This window comes from Gymnoscopelus microlampas, assembly GCF_963454915.1.
Source record: "Gymnoscopelus microlampas genome assembly, chromosome: 6".
Lineage (NCBI taxonomy): Eukaryota > Metazoa > Chordata > Actinopteri > Myctophiformes > Myctophidae > Gymnoscopelus > Gymnoscopelus microlampas.
The window spans coordinates 27,271,410-27,290,081 of NC_139943.1; the positions used below are offsets into that span (position 1 = coordinate 27,271,410).

At 42.6% G+C, this 18,672-nt stretch overlaps 3 protein-coding genes across 3 annotated transcripts in view; 1 reads left to right on the top strand and 2 right to left on the bottom strand.

Annotated features, from left to right (window-relative positions):
* cotl1 (coactosin-like F-actin binding protein 1) overlaps window positions 1-940 on the bottom strand; it is an 8,938-nt gene extending 7,998 nt beyond the window's left edge. The window contains exons 1-2 of the mRNA XM_084060320.1: window positions 534-940; window positions 1-58 (exon numbers count right to left, since the gene is read on the bottom strand). The exon at window positions 1-58 is cut by the window's left edge and continues 25 nt beyond it. Coding sequence (XP_083916446.1) covers window positions 1-58; window positions 534-607 — 132 coding nt within the window. The 5' untranslated portion in view covers window positions 608-940. The remainder of the gene's footprint in view (window positions 59-533) is intronic.
* A 2,212-nt stretch (window positions 941-3,152) lies between these two features.
* klhl36 (kelch-like family member 36) lies at window positions 3,153-9,179 on the top strand. The gene is made up of 9 exons (XM_084060542.1): window positions 3,153-3,388; window positions 3,552-3,635; window positions 5,205-5,399; window positions 5,508-5,630; window positions 5,904-6,125; window positions 6,633-6,938; window positions 7,123-7,350; window positions 7,665-7,822; window positions 8,441-9,179. The coding sequence occupies exons 2-9, from the start codon at window positions 3,576-3,578 to the stop codon at window positions 9,012-9,014; spliced, it is 1,866 nt and encodes a 621-aa protein (XP_083916668.1). The 5' UTR covers window positions 3,153-3,388; window positions 3,552-3,575; the 3' UTR covers window positions 9,015-9,179.
* A 135-nt stretch (window positions 9,180-9,314) lies between these two features.
* LOC311047721 (aldo-keto reductase family 1 member B1) lies at window positions 9,315-18,593 on the bottom strand. Its single transcript, XM_084060543.1, has 10 exons — window positions 18,400-18,593; window positions 17,712-17,888; window positions 17,276-17,392; window positions 16,903-16,980; window positions 16,106-16,222; window positions 13,554-13,666; window positions 12,756-12,843; window positions 12,543-12,626; window positions 11,352-11,434; window positions 9,315-10,586 (listed from the first exon to the last, which is right to left on the bottom strand). Exons 1-10 carry the CDS (start codon window positions 18,481-18,483, stop codon window positions 10,553-10,555), a joined length of 975 nt encoding a protein of 324 aa, XP_083916669.1. The 5' UTR covers window positions 18,484-18,593; the 3' UTR covers window positions 9,315-10,552.
* Window positions 18,594-18,672: the final 79 nt, after the last annotated feature.

Sequence of the window (18,672 nt, forward strand, 5' to 3'; positions counted from 1 at the left end):
ATAGTCGGTCCCTTGCCCTGCAGGCACGATCACAGAACCCTCATATTTAAACGAAGCCCTAAGACAAAAATGTGTACATTAATGTGATATTCCATTTATTATAGGATCTATGATCTACACAGACGCACCCTCCTCCTCCTCCACAGATAGCATAATGCCTCTAATATTCTAATATTATCCACTAGCCTATAGATAACAGAGGAATACAAAACCGGGTGTAGTCTATGCAAGGTGTCTGGTTATGTGACAAATACGTGTCACCACTGTCCCCCTCTTGGATATAGGACAAAGGAAATTACTTCTGCCCGATGGGCCAAAATAGTGCTATTATCTGTGACTACGGAGGTACAACAGCATCTAGCGTTCAGAATACTAATAATGTCAAAGGATGGGCGAATGAATGAGACGGCTTTGATTTATTTTTTCAAACCAGCCCATTTTGACCACCCATTGTTATAAATCTAGACACGCACTCAAGACTGTACAAAAAATAAAATCCTAGACTTGCCAACTAAAATAACCCCAACACTCACCAACTGACATCGGTGTTATCGTCTCTGACTTGGTTATAAGCATCTCTGCAAGCCTCTTTATCGATCGTGGTCATTTTGGATGGAATTAAAGTGGACCCGGACAGTCAGCAGGACACACACGGCGGCAGGGACAGATAGTCGAAAGAAAAGCGGCTGATCGGGCGGAGAGGAGAAGTGAACAATCCCTTCAGTCCAGAACGAGAAGTGCTCTCTATGTACAATAGACTGTCACTCACTGCGCTGTCAAACCTAGACCCGGTAGCTGCTGACTGGAGCTGCTTCTTGCACCTTTTTTAGCACTTATCTTCTCACACCGATCATTTCCTATAGAGAACAGAGTCTATGGGCGTTGGTGATGCTTGTCAATCAGGTTGCTGAACCCCCTGAGCAGAGAGAAGTCCCCAGACGCAGGATTCACCTCCTCCTCCTTCGCAATGGTCAATGGAGGGAGATTTGAATGAAATCCTCCCTTTCCCCTCTATTGTCTGTTTTATTGCGCTATATCGCCACCTAGTGGTTTATTAATGGACCACCAGTTTCGTCGTGAACAAAGGGTTTTTTACGGCCCTGTTGCACAACCGCAGTCACTTCCTACAGAGAACTGTGTGTGTGTGTGTGTGTGTGTGTGTGTGTGTGTGTGTGTGTGTGTGCGCGCGCGCGCGTGCGTGCGTGCGTGTGTGTGTGTGTGTGGGCAATGAATACATTAACGACTGTCTGTTGTCAGAAATATTGCCATTGAAATATGTGTATTCCACAATAAAAGGCCTTGCACGCGTCTGCCCGAGTGGATGTGAAAACAGGCAGCAACAGCAACACACGCATACGCGCGCGCGCACACACACGCACGCACGCACACGCATGCAAGCATGCACACAAGCACACTCATGCACGCAGCCGCGCACGCACACACGCACAGGAATACCAAAATGCTCGCCCCAAAACACAATTGATTGTTACATTTTAGTATTTCTTAAATTGTTGTTAACATATAGACCCCTTAACACATTGGTTCTCAAAGTGGGGTCCGGGGACCCCCAGGGGTCCTTGGTGGGGTACCAGGGGGTCCCCAGCTAAATGATGGATAGTTAGGAACCAAATGGACCCTTGGGTCTGTAACTCTGAGAGTGTACAAATGGAACCAAATGGACCCTAACGGGTCCATTTGCACACTCTCAGAGTAAAATTAACATTGATTTTACAATATAAATTGGGGTCCCAGACTATAGAAATGACCATTAAATGGGGGTCCGTAGCCTAACGGATGTCAAACTGGGTTTCCTTGAAATTAAAATGTCTGACAATCACTGCTAGAGCCATAAACAATCTTCTCTTATGGGGGTATCTGGCATATCTTTTCAAATGGGGGTCCGGGGGCTAATATAAGTGTCAATTTGCGGGTCCTTGACATTAAAAAGTTTGAGAACCACTGCCTTAACAGACGACGTCACACTGATAAGAACCAGCATTCTGTCAGGTCTTGCTAGTAGGACGCGCCTAACTAGCCAACACACAAGAGGGGGTTGGGAATTGATTGCATGAAACAATCACATGTCTCAATGTTAGTAAAAAAAGAATTGGTCAATTACATTAAATGCAATATAGATCGGTAACACATGTGTAATAATATCGGCGTATTTCTATGTAAATGGTTATCGCAATGGGATATGAAGAGGAGCGTTCTAAATGTCTCTACTATTAGCATGCTATTAGTATGCACATAATAACCTAACTGTACCTTTTAACCAGTGGTGGAAAAAGTACTCACATTTTTTACTTAAGTAAAAGTATCAATACTCCAATAGAAATACTCTGAGTCTGATACAAGTAAAAGTCCGGAATTCAAAATTCAGTAAAATTAAGGTAGACTATTGGTATCAAAATGTACTTATAAAGTTCCAAAAGTATAAATCAAGCTCACAATGCCTTGTGAGCTTGTAGATCGTTTATTTTCAAATAGCCGAAATATACCAAGTGGTTAATGTATAGTAATAAAAATCTAAATCTAAAAAGTAATTAGAAACTAAAGTTTTCAAATAATTGTAGTAGAGTAAAAAGTACAATATTTCCCCCTGAGATGTAGTGGAGTAGAGGTAAAAGCATAGAAAATTGGAAATACTCAAGAAAGTAAAAAATACCTAAACATTTTACTCAAGTACAGCAATTGAGTGATGTACTTCTTACTATAAATACTGCTTTTGCCTCCACATACAGTATCCCGGCCCTGTGGCTTAGTTGGTTAAAGCGCCTGCCTAGTAAGCAGGAGATCCTGAGTTCGAATCTCAGCAGGGCCTTCTTTTCTCTCTCCGTGAATTGAGTACATGGGGATCCCATTTAAGCCAAAGCGGCTTTTCTGGGCTTTTCAATCCTATTTAGTTGACCTTGTATTGTGAACTGTACTTCCATGTGCATTTTTTGTCCGCAAACTTCTAAATAAAGTATTGAATCAATCAAAAAATGCCGTACTAAGTGCAAGACATGCAGACCGTTGTATAACATTGTTGTAACCTCGCTGTTCTTGAATACTCACCAAGCTGATTGTGATTGGTTGGTTGACTCGGCGCTAATGCTCACTTCCGGTTACTGCAAAAAATACAGTTACACAGTTCTATACTATGTACACAGTTACACCCACAAGCTAGCTTACACATTCCTATCATTGATATGCAGCGAAACTATGTTTTTCAGGGATATGCGTCTCTAGAAAGTGGACATTCTTGTGGTAAGCTACAATGAATATTTGATTAATTGTCTGACCTTTACACTGGAAGTGTCATGTAATCAAACTATAGACTGCTGTAAAGAAGATGCTTCTCCTCGATGTCATCGTCCTAACTTGACTCTTGAGAAGCTTTTTGGTAAGACCTCGATCTTTGCCAAGAAACCATAAAATAAAATACAAAATGACTCTTGCAGTTGCATGTTCTGTGTTAAACATAGCCTACTGTGTGTGTGTGTGTGTGTGTGTGTGTGTGTGTGTGTGTGTGTGTGTGTGTGTGTGTGTGTTTGCTATTCACTTAGATGATGCCAAATTGAAAAGCTCCAATGGAAAATGGAAAATCAAGCCGTGTCTCACGGCCACAGCGGATCAGTGAATCATCCAAGGTTTGATTGATTGATGATTGATGTACTTTATTTAGTAAGACATGAGAACAACAGTACATGGAAGTACAAATTCACAATACAAGGTCTACTAAACTGGAAGACTCATAAAAGCACTGAGCTTGTTTCAAATGAGTTCCCCATGCACACAAATCATGATGACATATAAGAGACAGACAGATATACACAACTACTATAGAATGTCATACAATCAGTTTACAGGTTACTGGTATGAAGAGTGAGAAATATGTACAAAAGGAGAAGGAGAGAGGGGGGGGGGGGTAGGGGGGTAGGTTAGGTTAGGACTTAGACAGGGGCCATTTTCCAATTGCAGCCTCCTGAAGGTGTATCTTTAGGGCTGTTTTGAAAGAGAGTAGGGTTTTACACTCCTTTACTCCGGTACCTTTACTCCGGTACCTTTACTCAGGTACTATACGAGTTGGGACTCCACTTAACCCAAGTCCCCCAGGGAACCGATCGAGATCCCCCAGGGGTCTATACGAGGCTCTCCCCTTTTTCCCTCTACACTAAATCTCTTAACTGGAAATAGCATATCTACAATCTCTACAAGCTTGTGGACTTGTAGAACTGCCATTTTTACCAAATGTTAAGCCCCAGATTACTAGGGATGCTAGGGTTTAAGTGGTGAGGATTGAGCATCAGTCTATAACGGGGTAGTCTCGCGTCACCAGACTACTATTCCACAATCTCTGAATGCTATATAGAGTCTGGGACTCCACTTCCCGAAAGCTGTGTAACGGAAGTTGTTCAGACCGGAAAGACATTCGACCAATCACGACGCGGTGCCCGCGGACCTGTAGTCCTAGTGGAAACAGAACCGAGGCGGAAGCATAGTCATAGGAGCGGTAGATTCATGTTATTTGTGCGAGGATTGTTTATCACAGAAAACTGAGAAAGGTATCATGGAATTAACGCCGAAAAAACTGTGAAAGAAGACACTAGTAGACATAAACAATGTTTATGAGATTCGTTGATTCCAGTCGGACTCTGCACAATGCTGAAACGGACGTGGGTAGGGGAGGGGCATCCGCTTTCCACTTACACATGATCAGAGCTTCCGAGTCCCAGACTGTATGTCGGAAACATTTGTAAATTGTGGGAGGCAACAGTCTGGCCACGCGAGACTAATAACGGGGCATCCTATGCGCCTCAGTATAGTATCTTCACTCAGCAAATTATTTGCAGAAAATAGCAGAATGATTACTGTTTGAAGAAAGGCCTGACAGTATGTTTACGTTTGCAGTGGTTGTAAAGATTTATTTAAAACAGACACTTGAGATAAGCATATTTAAGAATTGAGTGAAATGCATATAATTTCTATGGTCAAAAATTAAATCTAAACTTTTGATATTTACATAAAAATAAAGAAGCGTTAGTGCTTAGTAGTTCCAAGTTATTGTGCTGCTGCTGGAAGGACTTACACGATTAACATACTATAATACCCTCATCATCACAGAACACATATCACTAATCCTAACATAATTAAAGGTTGACCCATGAGTCATGACATTAACCACCATAAGATAAAGGTTTGCTGTCTTGTTGTGGCAGGTGTTTCGTTATGTGGAGCAGTCCACAGTGCTGTTACAGGGTCTTAACGAGCAGCGGCAGCATGGCCAGCTGTGTGATGTGGTGCTGGTCATTGATGAGCAGCGTCTCCCGGCTCACCGGGCTCTCCTGGCTGTTTCCAGCTCTTACTTTCATGCCATGTTCACCCTCGGCATGAGGGAGGAACGTCAGACAGAGGTGTGTATGTGTGTTAGGCGTCCTTGTCTGTCTGTCTGTCTTTCTCTTATATAAATGGCTCATCATGTCTTCTGTATTCTAAATCTATGGCTATTACTTTCTCTCTAGGTGGAGCTGCTTGGGACATCATACATTGGCCTGAAGGCTGTGGTGGACTTCCTTTACAGTGGGGAACTGCCACTGGATGGAGGGAACATTGACTATGTTCTGGAGACAGCTCACCTGCTACAGGTAAGGAAGCCATCTTTTGGCCGTTGTCTGCTAAAACGTATTGGACATTTATGTTTTCAGGCCGCTTTGCTGCCTGAGAATCTAGTTATTCTGAACTGCTACGTCACGCGAAGCCTTCGGATTTAGCCACTAACGTTTGTAACACATTTCTAACACGTTTGTGACCGGATTTGGCCAATCAAATCACTAACAAGTCTCAACAGGCAAAGGTACACACAATGTATTTTCAAAATGTTAAATCAGAATCATACCTATGATACACCTCTCCTTTAGGTGTGGCAAGTGGTGGACTTCTGCTGCCAGTATCTGGAGACGGAAGTAAATGAGGACAACTACCTCTACCTCCAGGAACTGGCTCTCCTCTACAGTTTGGAACGACTTGATGCTTTCATCGACCACTTTGTCCTCCAACGTTTTGCTACGCTCTCGTTTACTCCAGACTTCCTTCGAGACATGCCCATATCGAAGCTCACCTCCTACCTCTCCAGTGGTCAGGTACTGTTTTATGTCAACATAATAGTTTACAGGCATAGTAGTCGTTCAGGCTATTGGACTCTCCTGGACAGCCCTCTGATCAAGCCAGAGTTAAAATGTGCAGTTGGATATCAAATAGCCTAGGATAGTGAATATCAACCACTCGTCTTCAACTCTATTACATTCAACACCCAAAATAATCTCCACACTTGTGATTCAAATCATTAAGTAGCGTTAATCCAGGGGGACATCCCCTACCTACTCAGTCTACTCTAGAACCACGAGTCCTGTGTTTATAACCAATGATAAACACCCACACTGGTGATTGAACCACAATCAAATACACACTGGTTTAGATAAAGGATAGTATTCCCGACCATCATAAGAGAGCATTTCTTTGTCTTTTTATCATGTCCTGGTCAGCCTGCCGAGTAAGTCTTCAAATCAAGGAGACAGTGTAATAGTTATCTGTTGTACATTACTACTTGATTTTTATTTTTATTTTTAAAGCTCATGGTCTGTCATCAGGTACAGCATGAAAGTGAGCAGGCCTTACTCCAGGCATCTCTTCAGTGGCTGAGTCAGTCTCCTGACCGCGCAGCCCAAGCCAGGCATCTCCTGGCCCACATCCGCTTCCCTCTGATGCCAGTGGAGGACCTGGCTGACCGTGTGCTGCCTGCCGTGAGGGCCCTGTTGCCAGGGGAGGCCGGCTGTGAGGCCCTGGTGGATGAGGCATTGGGATACCATACCAGGCCCAGCGCGCAGCCCCTGTTACAAACGAAACGCACCACTCTGAGAGGCGGAGTGGAACGACTGCTGCTGGTTGGAGGGGAGGTAAAGCTAATTCTCTATGATATTTTTTTCCCCCCTCTTTTAAATAAAATTGTGTGGAGAAAAAGGATATCTTTATGAAACAAATGTGTCAGCAGCGTCACCCTAAGTGACCGTAGCAGAGAGTGTAAAATCATGGTTGCTGTGAATAGCAAAAATGTAAGCATAATGTATCCTTAATTTAAAGGTTTCTGAGCGAGGAGAGGAGCTGAGCTCAAACGTGTGCTGGCTGGATGGTGACACTGGATCCTGGGAGGTGGAGACACATCTGCCTGCAGAGCGGAGCCACCACTGCCTGGCTGTACTGGGGGGGTTCATCTACACTGCTGGAGGAAGCTCCTCCAGGGACAATGGGGGGAACTCGGCCTGTAATCTCCTATACAGATATGACCCACGCCACAACCATTGGACAAAGGTACTAGGAGACAGCTGAACGATGGTCACAAAATATTTCAAACGCAGTTCATCATAGTAGCCGTCCCAAAGATCCTTCTGTAGTTGGATATCTGTAAACTGCATCATCGTACTCTTTGGCTCAACTTGTAATGTTCAGGAGAGGCAGTAGACCCAGAATTGCTACAGGAACACTGTGCCTGTTATCATCACAGCTTTAAATCATGAGCCTCCCTCTGTCTACAGTATCATCATATATTATTCTTTTTCTGAGTTTCTTCTTTTTAGTTTTCTGGGAAATAAAGCAAGAGCTCTGATGGTATGTTGTGCTTCCAGTGTGCTCCAATGAACGAGCGGCGTGTGGACTTCTACTTAGGATCGATGGGGGAGTGTCTGATCGCTGTAGGAGGGAGGAACGACAGCGGGGCTCTGGCCTCAGTCGAGGTGTATTATCCAGCTGAGGACTGCTGGTCCTACGTTGCAGGACTGCCCAGGTATGAACCATTGATAGTATAAATTATGAACATGATCACACTGCTAAAGTTTTGATTTATTTCATTTCATATAACACTTTGCATAGAGGCCAAATCTAAACTAGCATAGTATAGAATAGAACAAGTGAGAGTCTTCATATCCCTGCCCGCAGCAATTCATGGCAGGTTATTGTATGTATATCCGTCCTGTTTGTTTACATTTTTTTGCAAGATAACTTGAGAATGAATGAAAAGATATACATGAAACATGGTGGGAATGATCAGTTGGCTGTCTTGAATAATGATGAACTTTTGGGTTGAACTGGTCTAGCTCAGGCACCCCGGTAGCTCAACTGGTAGAATGCGTACCATGTCAAGGCTAAATCCAGACAGCTGGCCCGGGTTCTGAACCGAGGACCTTCGCTGTGTCTCTGCTCACTGTCACCTTCAAAATAATGCAGAACAGCAAAAAAGGTCAAAATTCAAGAATGGATGAGCGGATTGGCATGTGGGAATGATCAGCAGACTTCCCTGAAGAGTGGATTTTAAGTTTTGGGTCAAAAGAGAGTACAACAAGAGATGGTTTGAGGATTTATTTTTACTTTAGTATTGGAGTTATTTGTTGTCTTCCTTTGCTAGGTTCACCTATGGCCATGCTGGGACTATCCACCATGGTGTGGTCTATATTTCCGGCGGTCATGACTACCAGATTGGACCGTACCGTCGAGATGTCTTGAGCTATGACCCGTCACGGGGCAGCGACAGTTGGATGGAGCGCACGTCCATGTCTATGTCCCGGGGCTGGCACTGCATGGCCTCCCTAAACCATCTTATCTACGCCATTGGGGGCAGTGATGACAATGAGGACTCAGTGGAACGTTTTGACATCCTGGAGGTGGAAGCCTTCGACCCGCGCACTGAGCAGTGGACCCGCGTGATGCCGCTGATGCAGCCCAACAGCGAGGCAGGGGTTGGGGTCTTGGCCGGGAGGATATATGTTCTGGGTGGCTACAGCTGGGAGAACATGGTGTTCTCCAGGGCCACACAGGTATACGACTCTGACAAGCGGCAGTGGGCGAAGGGCCCAGACCTGCCCAAATGCGTTGCCGGGGCATCGGCATGCGTGTGCAGCGTGAGGCCCCTGCCACAATCACCTAATCCTGACCGAAAGAAGATGGGACACAGGGGGAAAGGAAGGCCATGTCACACTTGAAGACAATGATATAGGAATTTTCTCTCTTGGTCCAGTAAAGCTAGTCTGGACATGCACAGGAAAATCTGAAGTCTTATTGTGTACATTTGGATCTGTAAAGGAGCCAACATTGTGTAGCTTTGTTACACAAAAAGATAACAAATAAAATAAAGAGATGTGATTTTATATTTGGTTATAAAATGTTTAAATTCCCCATATTATACCCTGAAGCATAAGCTATGTTAAGACCACTGTAACCAACCATGGCGTCAAAATAGACAGTGATTTTAAATTGGATAAATGGATAAACACTGTTATAAAATGTGCCTTCTTCCAGCTAAGGCTTGTATCTAAGGTTGTCCTTTTTTTGGGTTATACATGTTTTTATTACAACCCGCCTTAACTATTATAATGCCCTTTGTTGGTGTTAGTCAGACCTCCCTGTCACACCTACAGTTGGTCTTAAATTCCTGGTCTCGCCTGCCTCCACTGGCTCCCTGTACATGTTAGGATTCATTTTAGATATTGTTTTTAAATCTTTTAATGGGTTTAGTACCAGCATTCATCTGACCTTCTTAAAACATAGGTCAAGGTCACTGAGATCAGCTGACCGTCGTCCCCAAAATGCTCAAGAACAGGTGAGTTGTAGCCCCACAACCAATCCATGTCAAGCTGGCACCCACACTACCAATTTTAACACATCTTAAAACAAATTTTCACTCCTTGGCTTTTAACAGTTTGAGAGTTGTAACCATGTTTCTTACAGTCTTGTTGTTCTTGACTTTGGTCAGTTTTTAAATGTGCTTTTGGTCAACCGTTTTTTTTGTATGTGCTTTTATAAATCTGTGTTTGACAAGTTTGACAAGCTCACTCAGTAACTGATCTGTAACCTGAGTTTTTGTTAAGGGTCATCCAGCAGCAATGCTTAATTTTTACGTTTGTATAGAATAATATTTAATATGTACTTTGATGTGATCAGTATCGTTTATGTACTTTGATGTGCTCAGTATTGTTTAAAACGTTTCAAAGCTACCATTTGATGTGTCATTTTAAGTATTAGTAAATGCAACCAGAGCAAAAGGATTGCACTGTTCACAATGTATTGTAAAATGTATTTTATTCATAACACAGGAAGATGATTTCCCAACAAAAGGGGGAAGATACAGTTTAGATATTTACATACAGCATTTTTCCATATTAATGAAAACAAAAGGGGGCAGATACAGTTTAGATCTTTACATACATTATTTGTCCATATTAATTACATTTAACTTCACATTCACAAACCTACAGTTAGATGCCATTATTCGCACAGACTTCAAACTCTGATTTTCACTGTCATATTTCATAGTGTGTTTGTATTTAGGTGTTCCATTTCAGGCAAACAACTCCTTGGTGGAATACAGTGTGAGTGAGGTTGTAAAACCAGCTATGCCAAGCCTTGTTGACATATACATTACAAGCAGGTAGATTCAGATATTCTCTCTGACTGATTTTCATTCATCCTGAGCAGCAGTGTTTGTTATTCCCTGTAGAGCTCTCTCCTTCTTCAAAAAGCCTCATTCAAAAGGGTAGTATGGATGAGACTTCAGTCTATGAAACAGACATGGCATTAGTCTGGTAGAGAGTATACACTATACAGTATATTGCATAACGCCAGAGCACTATTAAAGGATGTCACCTTTTTTCAACCTATCTTCATATAATTGGTCCGACTCCTCACTAATGCTCATTATGAGATGGCACCAATCTACTCGCTCTGTGTCTCAGGAGAGCAGTGGACCGTTCAGAAACCTGCCTACCAGTGACATAATCAGTTGTCAGGTTTGGTCATTTCAACAAGATTTTAATGTTTTGTATGAATGCAAGAACAATGGCTTCCATTTCAGCATACTAACTTTACAGGATGAGAAAGGCTGTAGTTAGTTTGAAGTAGCTTAGAATCCCTGCTGGTCATTGGTAGGCAGGTTTCTGAAAGAATAGACTGAAATTGTGCCATCTTATAATGAACATAAGTGAGGACTACAGTAATTGACACATTTTACAATTTAATGTGCTGGTACACAATAAAATCTGAGTTAATTAAACTCTGAAAGTGTAAAGAAAAAGAATAAAACCCACACTCATGCTCCAATACAATTTATTCGACAACATTCTGAGCCTTGGCTCTTCATCAGGTCAAAAAATGGACGAGCCTAGGCTCAGAATGGCATTGAATAAATTGTGTTGAAGCATAATGCAGGTTTTTCCTTTATGGTCATTTCTGACCCAGCACATCAAAAGAGTGCATTAGCTTTTGTACTCTGTGTAGAAATGATCAATCACTCAAACAAACAAACAGACTGCATGTGGTCTTACTCATTTAGGATGCAGGCCTTCCATCCTCGGTTCAGTGCTCTCAGTGCCTTCATGTCATCTTCAGTCAGACTGAAGTCAAAGATCTGCACACAAGAACATGTAAATGGCTTTACCACAACATTTGACATGGAGTTTAACAGGACCATTAACAAGGATGTTTTCACTGTCGAGAATGTGGTGCACAATGCATGATGAATGCCATTTTCAGGATTCATTACTACGTTTTATTTTATTTACTCAATACATCAGTTATGACTCTGATACTAGTCCACAGAGTCTGTCATTCAGTAACTGAGAATACTATGGCAACTTGATGCATTAAAACCCACTTAGACCTGTGACCTTTAATGGCCAATTCACAGCGTCACAATGCTGCCAGCTTCTGACTGAGCAGCGAGCGAGTTTCAATGCAAGGTCTATGAAGACAAGCTTTCCCACTGCGTCGGGACGCTGTATATATTGAGCGTTGAGACTATGGGAGTACTTCTGCTGCGTTCTACCATTAATGCAGGGAAGACTTGGACATAATTTTAGCCAACGGTTTAAGCTCTCTCTCAAATGTTTATTTCATGTTTTCATCTGCTGCGGAGGCTGAGAAATACCTGTGCATTTCTGTTGTGAATATTGACAATTATGTCAGAAAAATACATTTTTAGAGGTAATTTACAAAAACAGCTAGGTTTTAGAAGTTTATTTTTTATTTGTATCGGCCTTGTGTTGTTGGCTGTGGTGTTTTGCTTTTATTTGTCAATAGAAAATGTGCAAGATCAAAGTACGAAGCACACAGATCAGATAAAGGAGTTGTTTTTCGAACTGAATTTGATGTGAATGAACTCTGTTGTACATCTACAGCACGTAGGCCATGTAGGACGATGTGGCACAATGCCTGGTTTGTGACTACTCAGAAATCACCTTCATGTCAAGTTGGCCTTTATTTTGGGACATACTGTACAGTTAGTGGAACAAATCTGAACTTTTTTTCAGGAGAATTAGGGGAAACCCTGCTGTATGTAGGCCAGAAGAAATCACATAACAACAATAGTGCTGACTAATGAATCTACCAACGGCTCAGAAGGAAATAGGAAGCAGTGGCATAGAGATAATGAGAGAGGTTGAAAACAGAGTAGAGAGAACAAAACAAAAATACGCGGAGGGTAAGAAGAAGAGAGAGGGAAGGGAGAGCCTCGTCACCTTGGTGTTTTCAAGGATGTGATGAGGTTTGTCACTCTTGGGGATGACAGAAATACCCTGCTGCACATGGTACCTCAGTAACACCTGAGAAAACAGCACAACAGTCATTAACAAAACCACCCCCCCACACACATACACACACACACACACACACACACACACACACACACACACACACACACACACACACACACACACGCACGCAACGCAGACCTGTGCAGGACTTCGTCTATGTTTCTTGGCTATGTCTCCTATGACTGGGTCCTCCAGAAGCTTCTCTGGGTCAGTGTCTCCTCTGTGACTACAGGATACAGACAGACAGGATACTAAATCATCTGGGATTCGTCATTCACACAGCTCAGACAGAAAAGCTGTTTCAGCATACTGTCCTAGTGCACTGGTTCTCAACGCCGGGTCTGGGGGGAACATGAAACCATTTGGGAACAAATGGTTTCATTTGTTCACTCTCAGAGTTAAATGAACATAGAATTTTACGGTGTAAATCCATTTGTACACTCTCATAGAGTTACAGACCCGTAAGGGACCATTTGGACCCCTGGTGGGCCCCGCACCAGACGTTGAAAAACAGTGCACTAGTGTACTATACTTCAAACTTATTCACCTGACTTCACCCTGGCCGCATCTTAAAAATTAATAAAAAGCAGAAATGTGTCAATCTGCCAACATGCTGATCTGTTGCAGCGGCCTAACCCACTCTCCTGTGAATTCTATTTGGCTGCCTCTGTATCAAATTCAAACTTTAATTGCAACCATAGACAGTTTAAAAATCAGATAAAGCTGATTAAGCACAGCATTGCTATTGATCAGTTAAGAGGGGCTAAGCAATCCACGGTTCTTCCTGTTCAAACCCTTCATCCGCAATATGCAAAACCTTGTTTCAGAAGGTTAAATGAAAAGCAGTATTCAGGTACAAAGATCAAGAGAGATATGTTTTCTATACTAATCGTCAGTGTTTTCAAGTAAGTTATACTGTACTGCAGGCTGTCTCACAGTTCTGGGGGTCTTGCCGGGGACCCAAAGGGGCTGTAGGCGGTGAGGGCGATGTTCTTGGATTTGCAGAAATCTATCAGCTCAGTCTGTGTCAAGTAGGGATGAAGCTCCACCTTAAAGTGTGTGACCAACAACATGTAAGAATGCATGTAGAATTTGAGCTGACCAGATTCAATTTGTTGCATGGATATTTTCACTATTTGCCATATAACAAAGTATATAGGGCTTAAGTGGTTTCCTGTTCTACCCCGGATATGAACCCGGTCTCCTGCCCAAGTACTGGAATTCTTACCGCTGACCTAATAGAGCCTGCCTGCTTGCTCTGGGGAGGACCAGAAACAGGTCGTGTCCAACCTAGACACAGGATCTAAATGTCTCAGTAGAAGAGCAGGGAAACCAAATTGCTAATTGTATAAGTTGTATTGTATTAATGCAGATTGGATAAAATAAGATATTACTCACAATTTATTTGTTTTACATAATAGAGCTTTAAGTTATGAACCATGGCAAGTTGGAAAGTTGATTTCATCAGCACAAAATGTAATCTTCTGGGTGGGTAAACAATACATAAGGTGGGCAAATGTGTGGAAAACGTCATGCATTCAACTGAAGTCATTCTACAGTACATGAGCACCTTGAGGCATATATGCTGTAAAACAGCATAATGCCCCCCGGAATGCACCCTCCTTTTGCCTCATAACATAACAGATTAGTTGTCAGTGTCAGAGTGTAAAATGATATAAAGAATGTTGAATACTTTAATGCTTAATAACAGTATACAGGTAATACAGTCAAATGTTATGCTAGAAGGATAACACAAAAAGCCCCAGAGGCTTGTTTCCAGTGTGGTCCTTTGTACTCAATTCATCAGTAATCCTACTATAATTCTAGTAACCTGACGGTGGGTGGGTGGGTGGATGGGGTCTTGGGTCTCCGATCAAACTGCGCATGCGTCGTTGCCAGGTTTCGCGAGAGAAACAAGCAGCGAGGTCTATGAAAACGAGGCCAAACTAAACGAACCCTATAACACCAACATTGGCCTAAAGCGCTTACAATCGGCGGACATGGCAACACCGACGCCGACGCTACACCATAGACCCCGCCCACTCTCTGCTGTGTAAAGTAAACACTCCAGATTTGTTTCCCCACACACGAACGATGCACATTAGCTCCATAAAGAACGGTTCTATGTCGTTCTCTTCCAGGATCGGGCGAACGTCCGCCAAGGCTCCGCTGTTTACCCTTTTGTATACATCGTATCCCAAAACTAATGGTAGATTCTAAACCGCACGGATGTTTAAGGTTTGGTCGCCTGCATAATATTTTAGGTCGCCAGCGAAACTACCCGTTTAAATCGCTTATTTAGTCAGCCTGTGGCCATGTTTCCCATTGTAGCCAAACCGGGAGCAGTAGTGGCAGCGGACGTAGGGTTTTTTTCCGGGTTCAATGGGAATTGGGAAACATGGCCACAGGTTTCGCGAGAGAAACAAGCAACGAGGTCTATGAAAACGAGGCCAAACCAAACGAACCCCATACCACCAACATGCAACCTGATAATAATGTCCAAAGCATGTCTGTGTATGTTTACATCCATTACTGTGTTGGCGTTAGTTGGGATTAATGTTTATTAGCCAAACCAATTTACTATGAGCCGTTAGCGTGATGCTAAGCTAACGGACGTTTGGCGCTAGCATGCGGCTAACGCTAATGCTAACGTCGTCATCGTGACTTAATCAACAATGTAAACGTTTCATCAACACACTTTATGAACCTTACTGTGGTTAATATTATCAGTGCTACCCAAGTAGTCCATTGAAAAGTATTATTTTGGTGTATTTTGTGTATTGTAACTTGGACACTGTAACTTAATGGTAGCTGGGGCGACGCGTTGTTGGCTCATGGGTATTGTAGTCATTTTCTGCTATTTCGGTTCTACTGTGATAGACTGTGCTACATTACCTGCTGTTTAATTGTGAATCATATATGCTATGAATATATGGTAATACAATGTTTATTTTCCTGTATTTCCAGGTTTATGACCTGAGTCATCTATGACCTGTGTGTCATCTGTGTGTCCAGTACTTTGTACTGTGTTGGTTAAAAAAGACAAAACACGAGTTGTGACAAAGACGTGTGATTCTCTGATTAATGTTGTTAGTGGTGTAAAATGCCATCAAAAATATACTCAAGCCTGCTGCAGGGCAACAGAAAATAGCAAGCCTATTTTGCTCTTTTATATAGCAAATTTTTATATATATACGAGGGGACGTGCGCCCTTCACCGGGTATGGTGAAGGGCGCCCTTCACCGGGTATGGTCTAGTACATATAATACAGACAACACAATACAAATATGCTACAAAACATATTACAATGAAGCTCAGTAGAATCATAATGTATTTACAGAGAGAAAAGGGGAGGGGTGGGGGTCAGGGGATTCTACCATCAAGGTGTTCAAGGAATTAAACTATGTTCACTTGTATTGTGATAAAAGTAATCCTTTTAAGATAGTTTTGAGTTTGGCTAGGGAGTCGAGCTCCTTTATGTTATGTACCTGATTGACTGCAGGGGTGACTTTGGACAGAGCAAGAAGTCTCTCCAGTTGCAGGATATTGAAGTTGGACACACCAATGCTCCTCACTTTGCCTGTGGCCTGCAGGGCCTCCATCCCCTGCAACACACATAACAGCAAACAGTAGAGACACATTTAGTCCACAAACCAAACACCCAATCTTTGCCTTCTCCCTGCTGTGTCCAGCAGAGTCTGAAGGGCTTTTAGCCTGATCTGTTCAGTAAATTATGGTGGTATTTAATTTTTGTCCATATAGGTTGGAAATCCAAAATGTATTAACCCAAAACAAAACCCCAAGGAGGTAAGTGCTTGTTCATAAACCTCCATGGTCTTCTTGAGGGAAACATCTCTGCCAATCTAATGCGCAAATAGTCACCACATCTCTACCAATTAGGCTACAGGCTGAACAAAACTCCTCCCACCAACCAATGTGAAAAGTAGTAATTGAGAGAGAGAGAGAGAAAAAGAGTGCGAGAAAGAGGGAGAGAGAGAGAATAGAATAGAATAGAATACTTTATTTGGCAAGCAATTAAAAGCAACAAATCACCATGAAAGTGCCCAAAACATTTATGAAATCACAGAAATGCCGAAGATTGTTTCCACTGTGGTCCATTAAAAAAGAGAGAAGAGAGAGAGGGAGAGAGAGAGAGAGAGAGAAAGAGAGAGAGAGAGAATATCTCTAGATCAACAGACTTACTTATGAAAGTAAGATTGAAAGATGAGAACAACCAATAGACAGAAAGATAACACCGATGGAGATACAAGTATGATGTTCTTACCCTCCACACATCTAGATAGTCAATGTCAGAAGAGATCATCTCTTCGTCTTTCACTGGGAAGAGCTCATCTCCCACTTTCTAGAGAGACATTTTGTAAAATTGTTGATATCACAGGTCATGTAAAAGGTCTCAGGTATAAGTCTAAATGAGCCAAGATTTCCCAAACAAACGTATTATGTATTTCCACCTGCATACAAGTAAAACAAAATACTAACACTAAATGCTTTATGTCCATAGTTTGTACGGGCTGCAGAGTTAAATCTTTCCATTCGTCTTACTTATTTTGCCTTTAGCTGTATTTACCTATCATAGATTTCAGAGATTGCAAGTCCTAATTTTGCAGTATATTGAATGTCTTATCAATAGATCAAACCTTAAGGCCAACTGGGAAGTGCACCAGATACAGGTCCAAGTAGTCCAACTGCAGGTCTTTCAGGGACTTATCCAGGCAGAGAGGGATGTCATCTGGTGCATGATGGGTACCATACAGCTGTAAGGAGGACAGCAGGGGAAAGTTCACTGTGGGTTATAGGCAAGCCAAGACAGGCAGGGTAAAATGAGACAAAGATAGGAAATGCATTGAATGTGTGGTTCTAATACGGTATAAATGATGCAGAAAGATGTCCCAAATGGGTCATGTCAGTCATTCCTATACATAATATATGAGGGATATATTCCCCATTTCATCTCCCCCCATGTAAAGCGTCTTTGGGCACTTAGAAAAGCGCTATATAAGTCTGAGATATCATTATTATTATTATATTTATTATCCTGGCCTCTAATCCATGTCTCTCCTGTTCACCTCTCACCTTACTCACGATGAACATGTCCTGGCGCCTGATAATGCCCTGCTTCATCTTGGCACATAGGGCCTTGCCAATGTCCTCCTCGTTGTGGTAGCAGTAGGCCGTATCTATGTGGCGGTACCCTGCTGCAATGGCTGTCTCCACTGCCCCCTGGACCGACGTGCGGGGCAGTGGGGAGGCCTTAAAGTAGTTAAAAGGACACAAATAATTACATGAATGTGTGACAAATTTGGGGATGTCTATCAATGGTTGGTGTTGGTCTCACTAGTTGTGAGTGACCTTCATGTGAGCAACAGCACAGGTGGTTAGTGGATTCACCAACTGTAGATAAGTGTGAAACCATTCTATCAAGGCGTGTGTCCCTACTGAGGTTACAGTTTTTGGCATAAAACTACTTTGCATTTACTATTGTAAACTTAGTGCACTGCGCAATAATAGTGCCGTAAAGTATCTTTAATTATCACACGTTTTCTCATTGTTTCAGGGCAAGACATAGAAACAAGAAAAGGCTCAGAGAGAGAGAGAGAGAGAGAATAAGAGAGGGAGGGAGGGAGGGAGAGAGAGAGAGAGAGAGAGAGAGAGAGAGAGAGAGAGAGCGAGAGAGAGAGCATGAAAGAGACAGACAGACAAACAGACAGACTAGAGCATTAAACTCATATTAAGCAGTGTGTCTCTAGTCTAGGGTAGGTACCTTCCATGTCCCCAGACCCAGTGTGGGCATGCGTGTTCCGTCATTCAGCTCTATGGTCCTGGCCACCTGTGCGTCCTCCTCCATGACGTGTGTTTACTCAAACAGACCTTCGAGCAACAGACATGAGACCTTCAGGAGTTTTCACACTCACACTTACTACACACAAGCACACACCCATACACACACTCTTTCTCTCTCTCTCTCTCTCTCTCTCTCTCTCTCTCTCTCTCTCTCTCTCTCTCTCTCTCTCTCTCTCTCTCTCTCTCTCTCTTT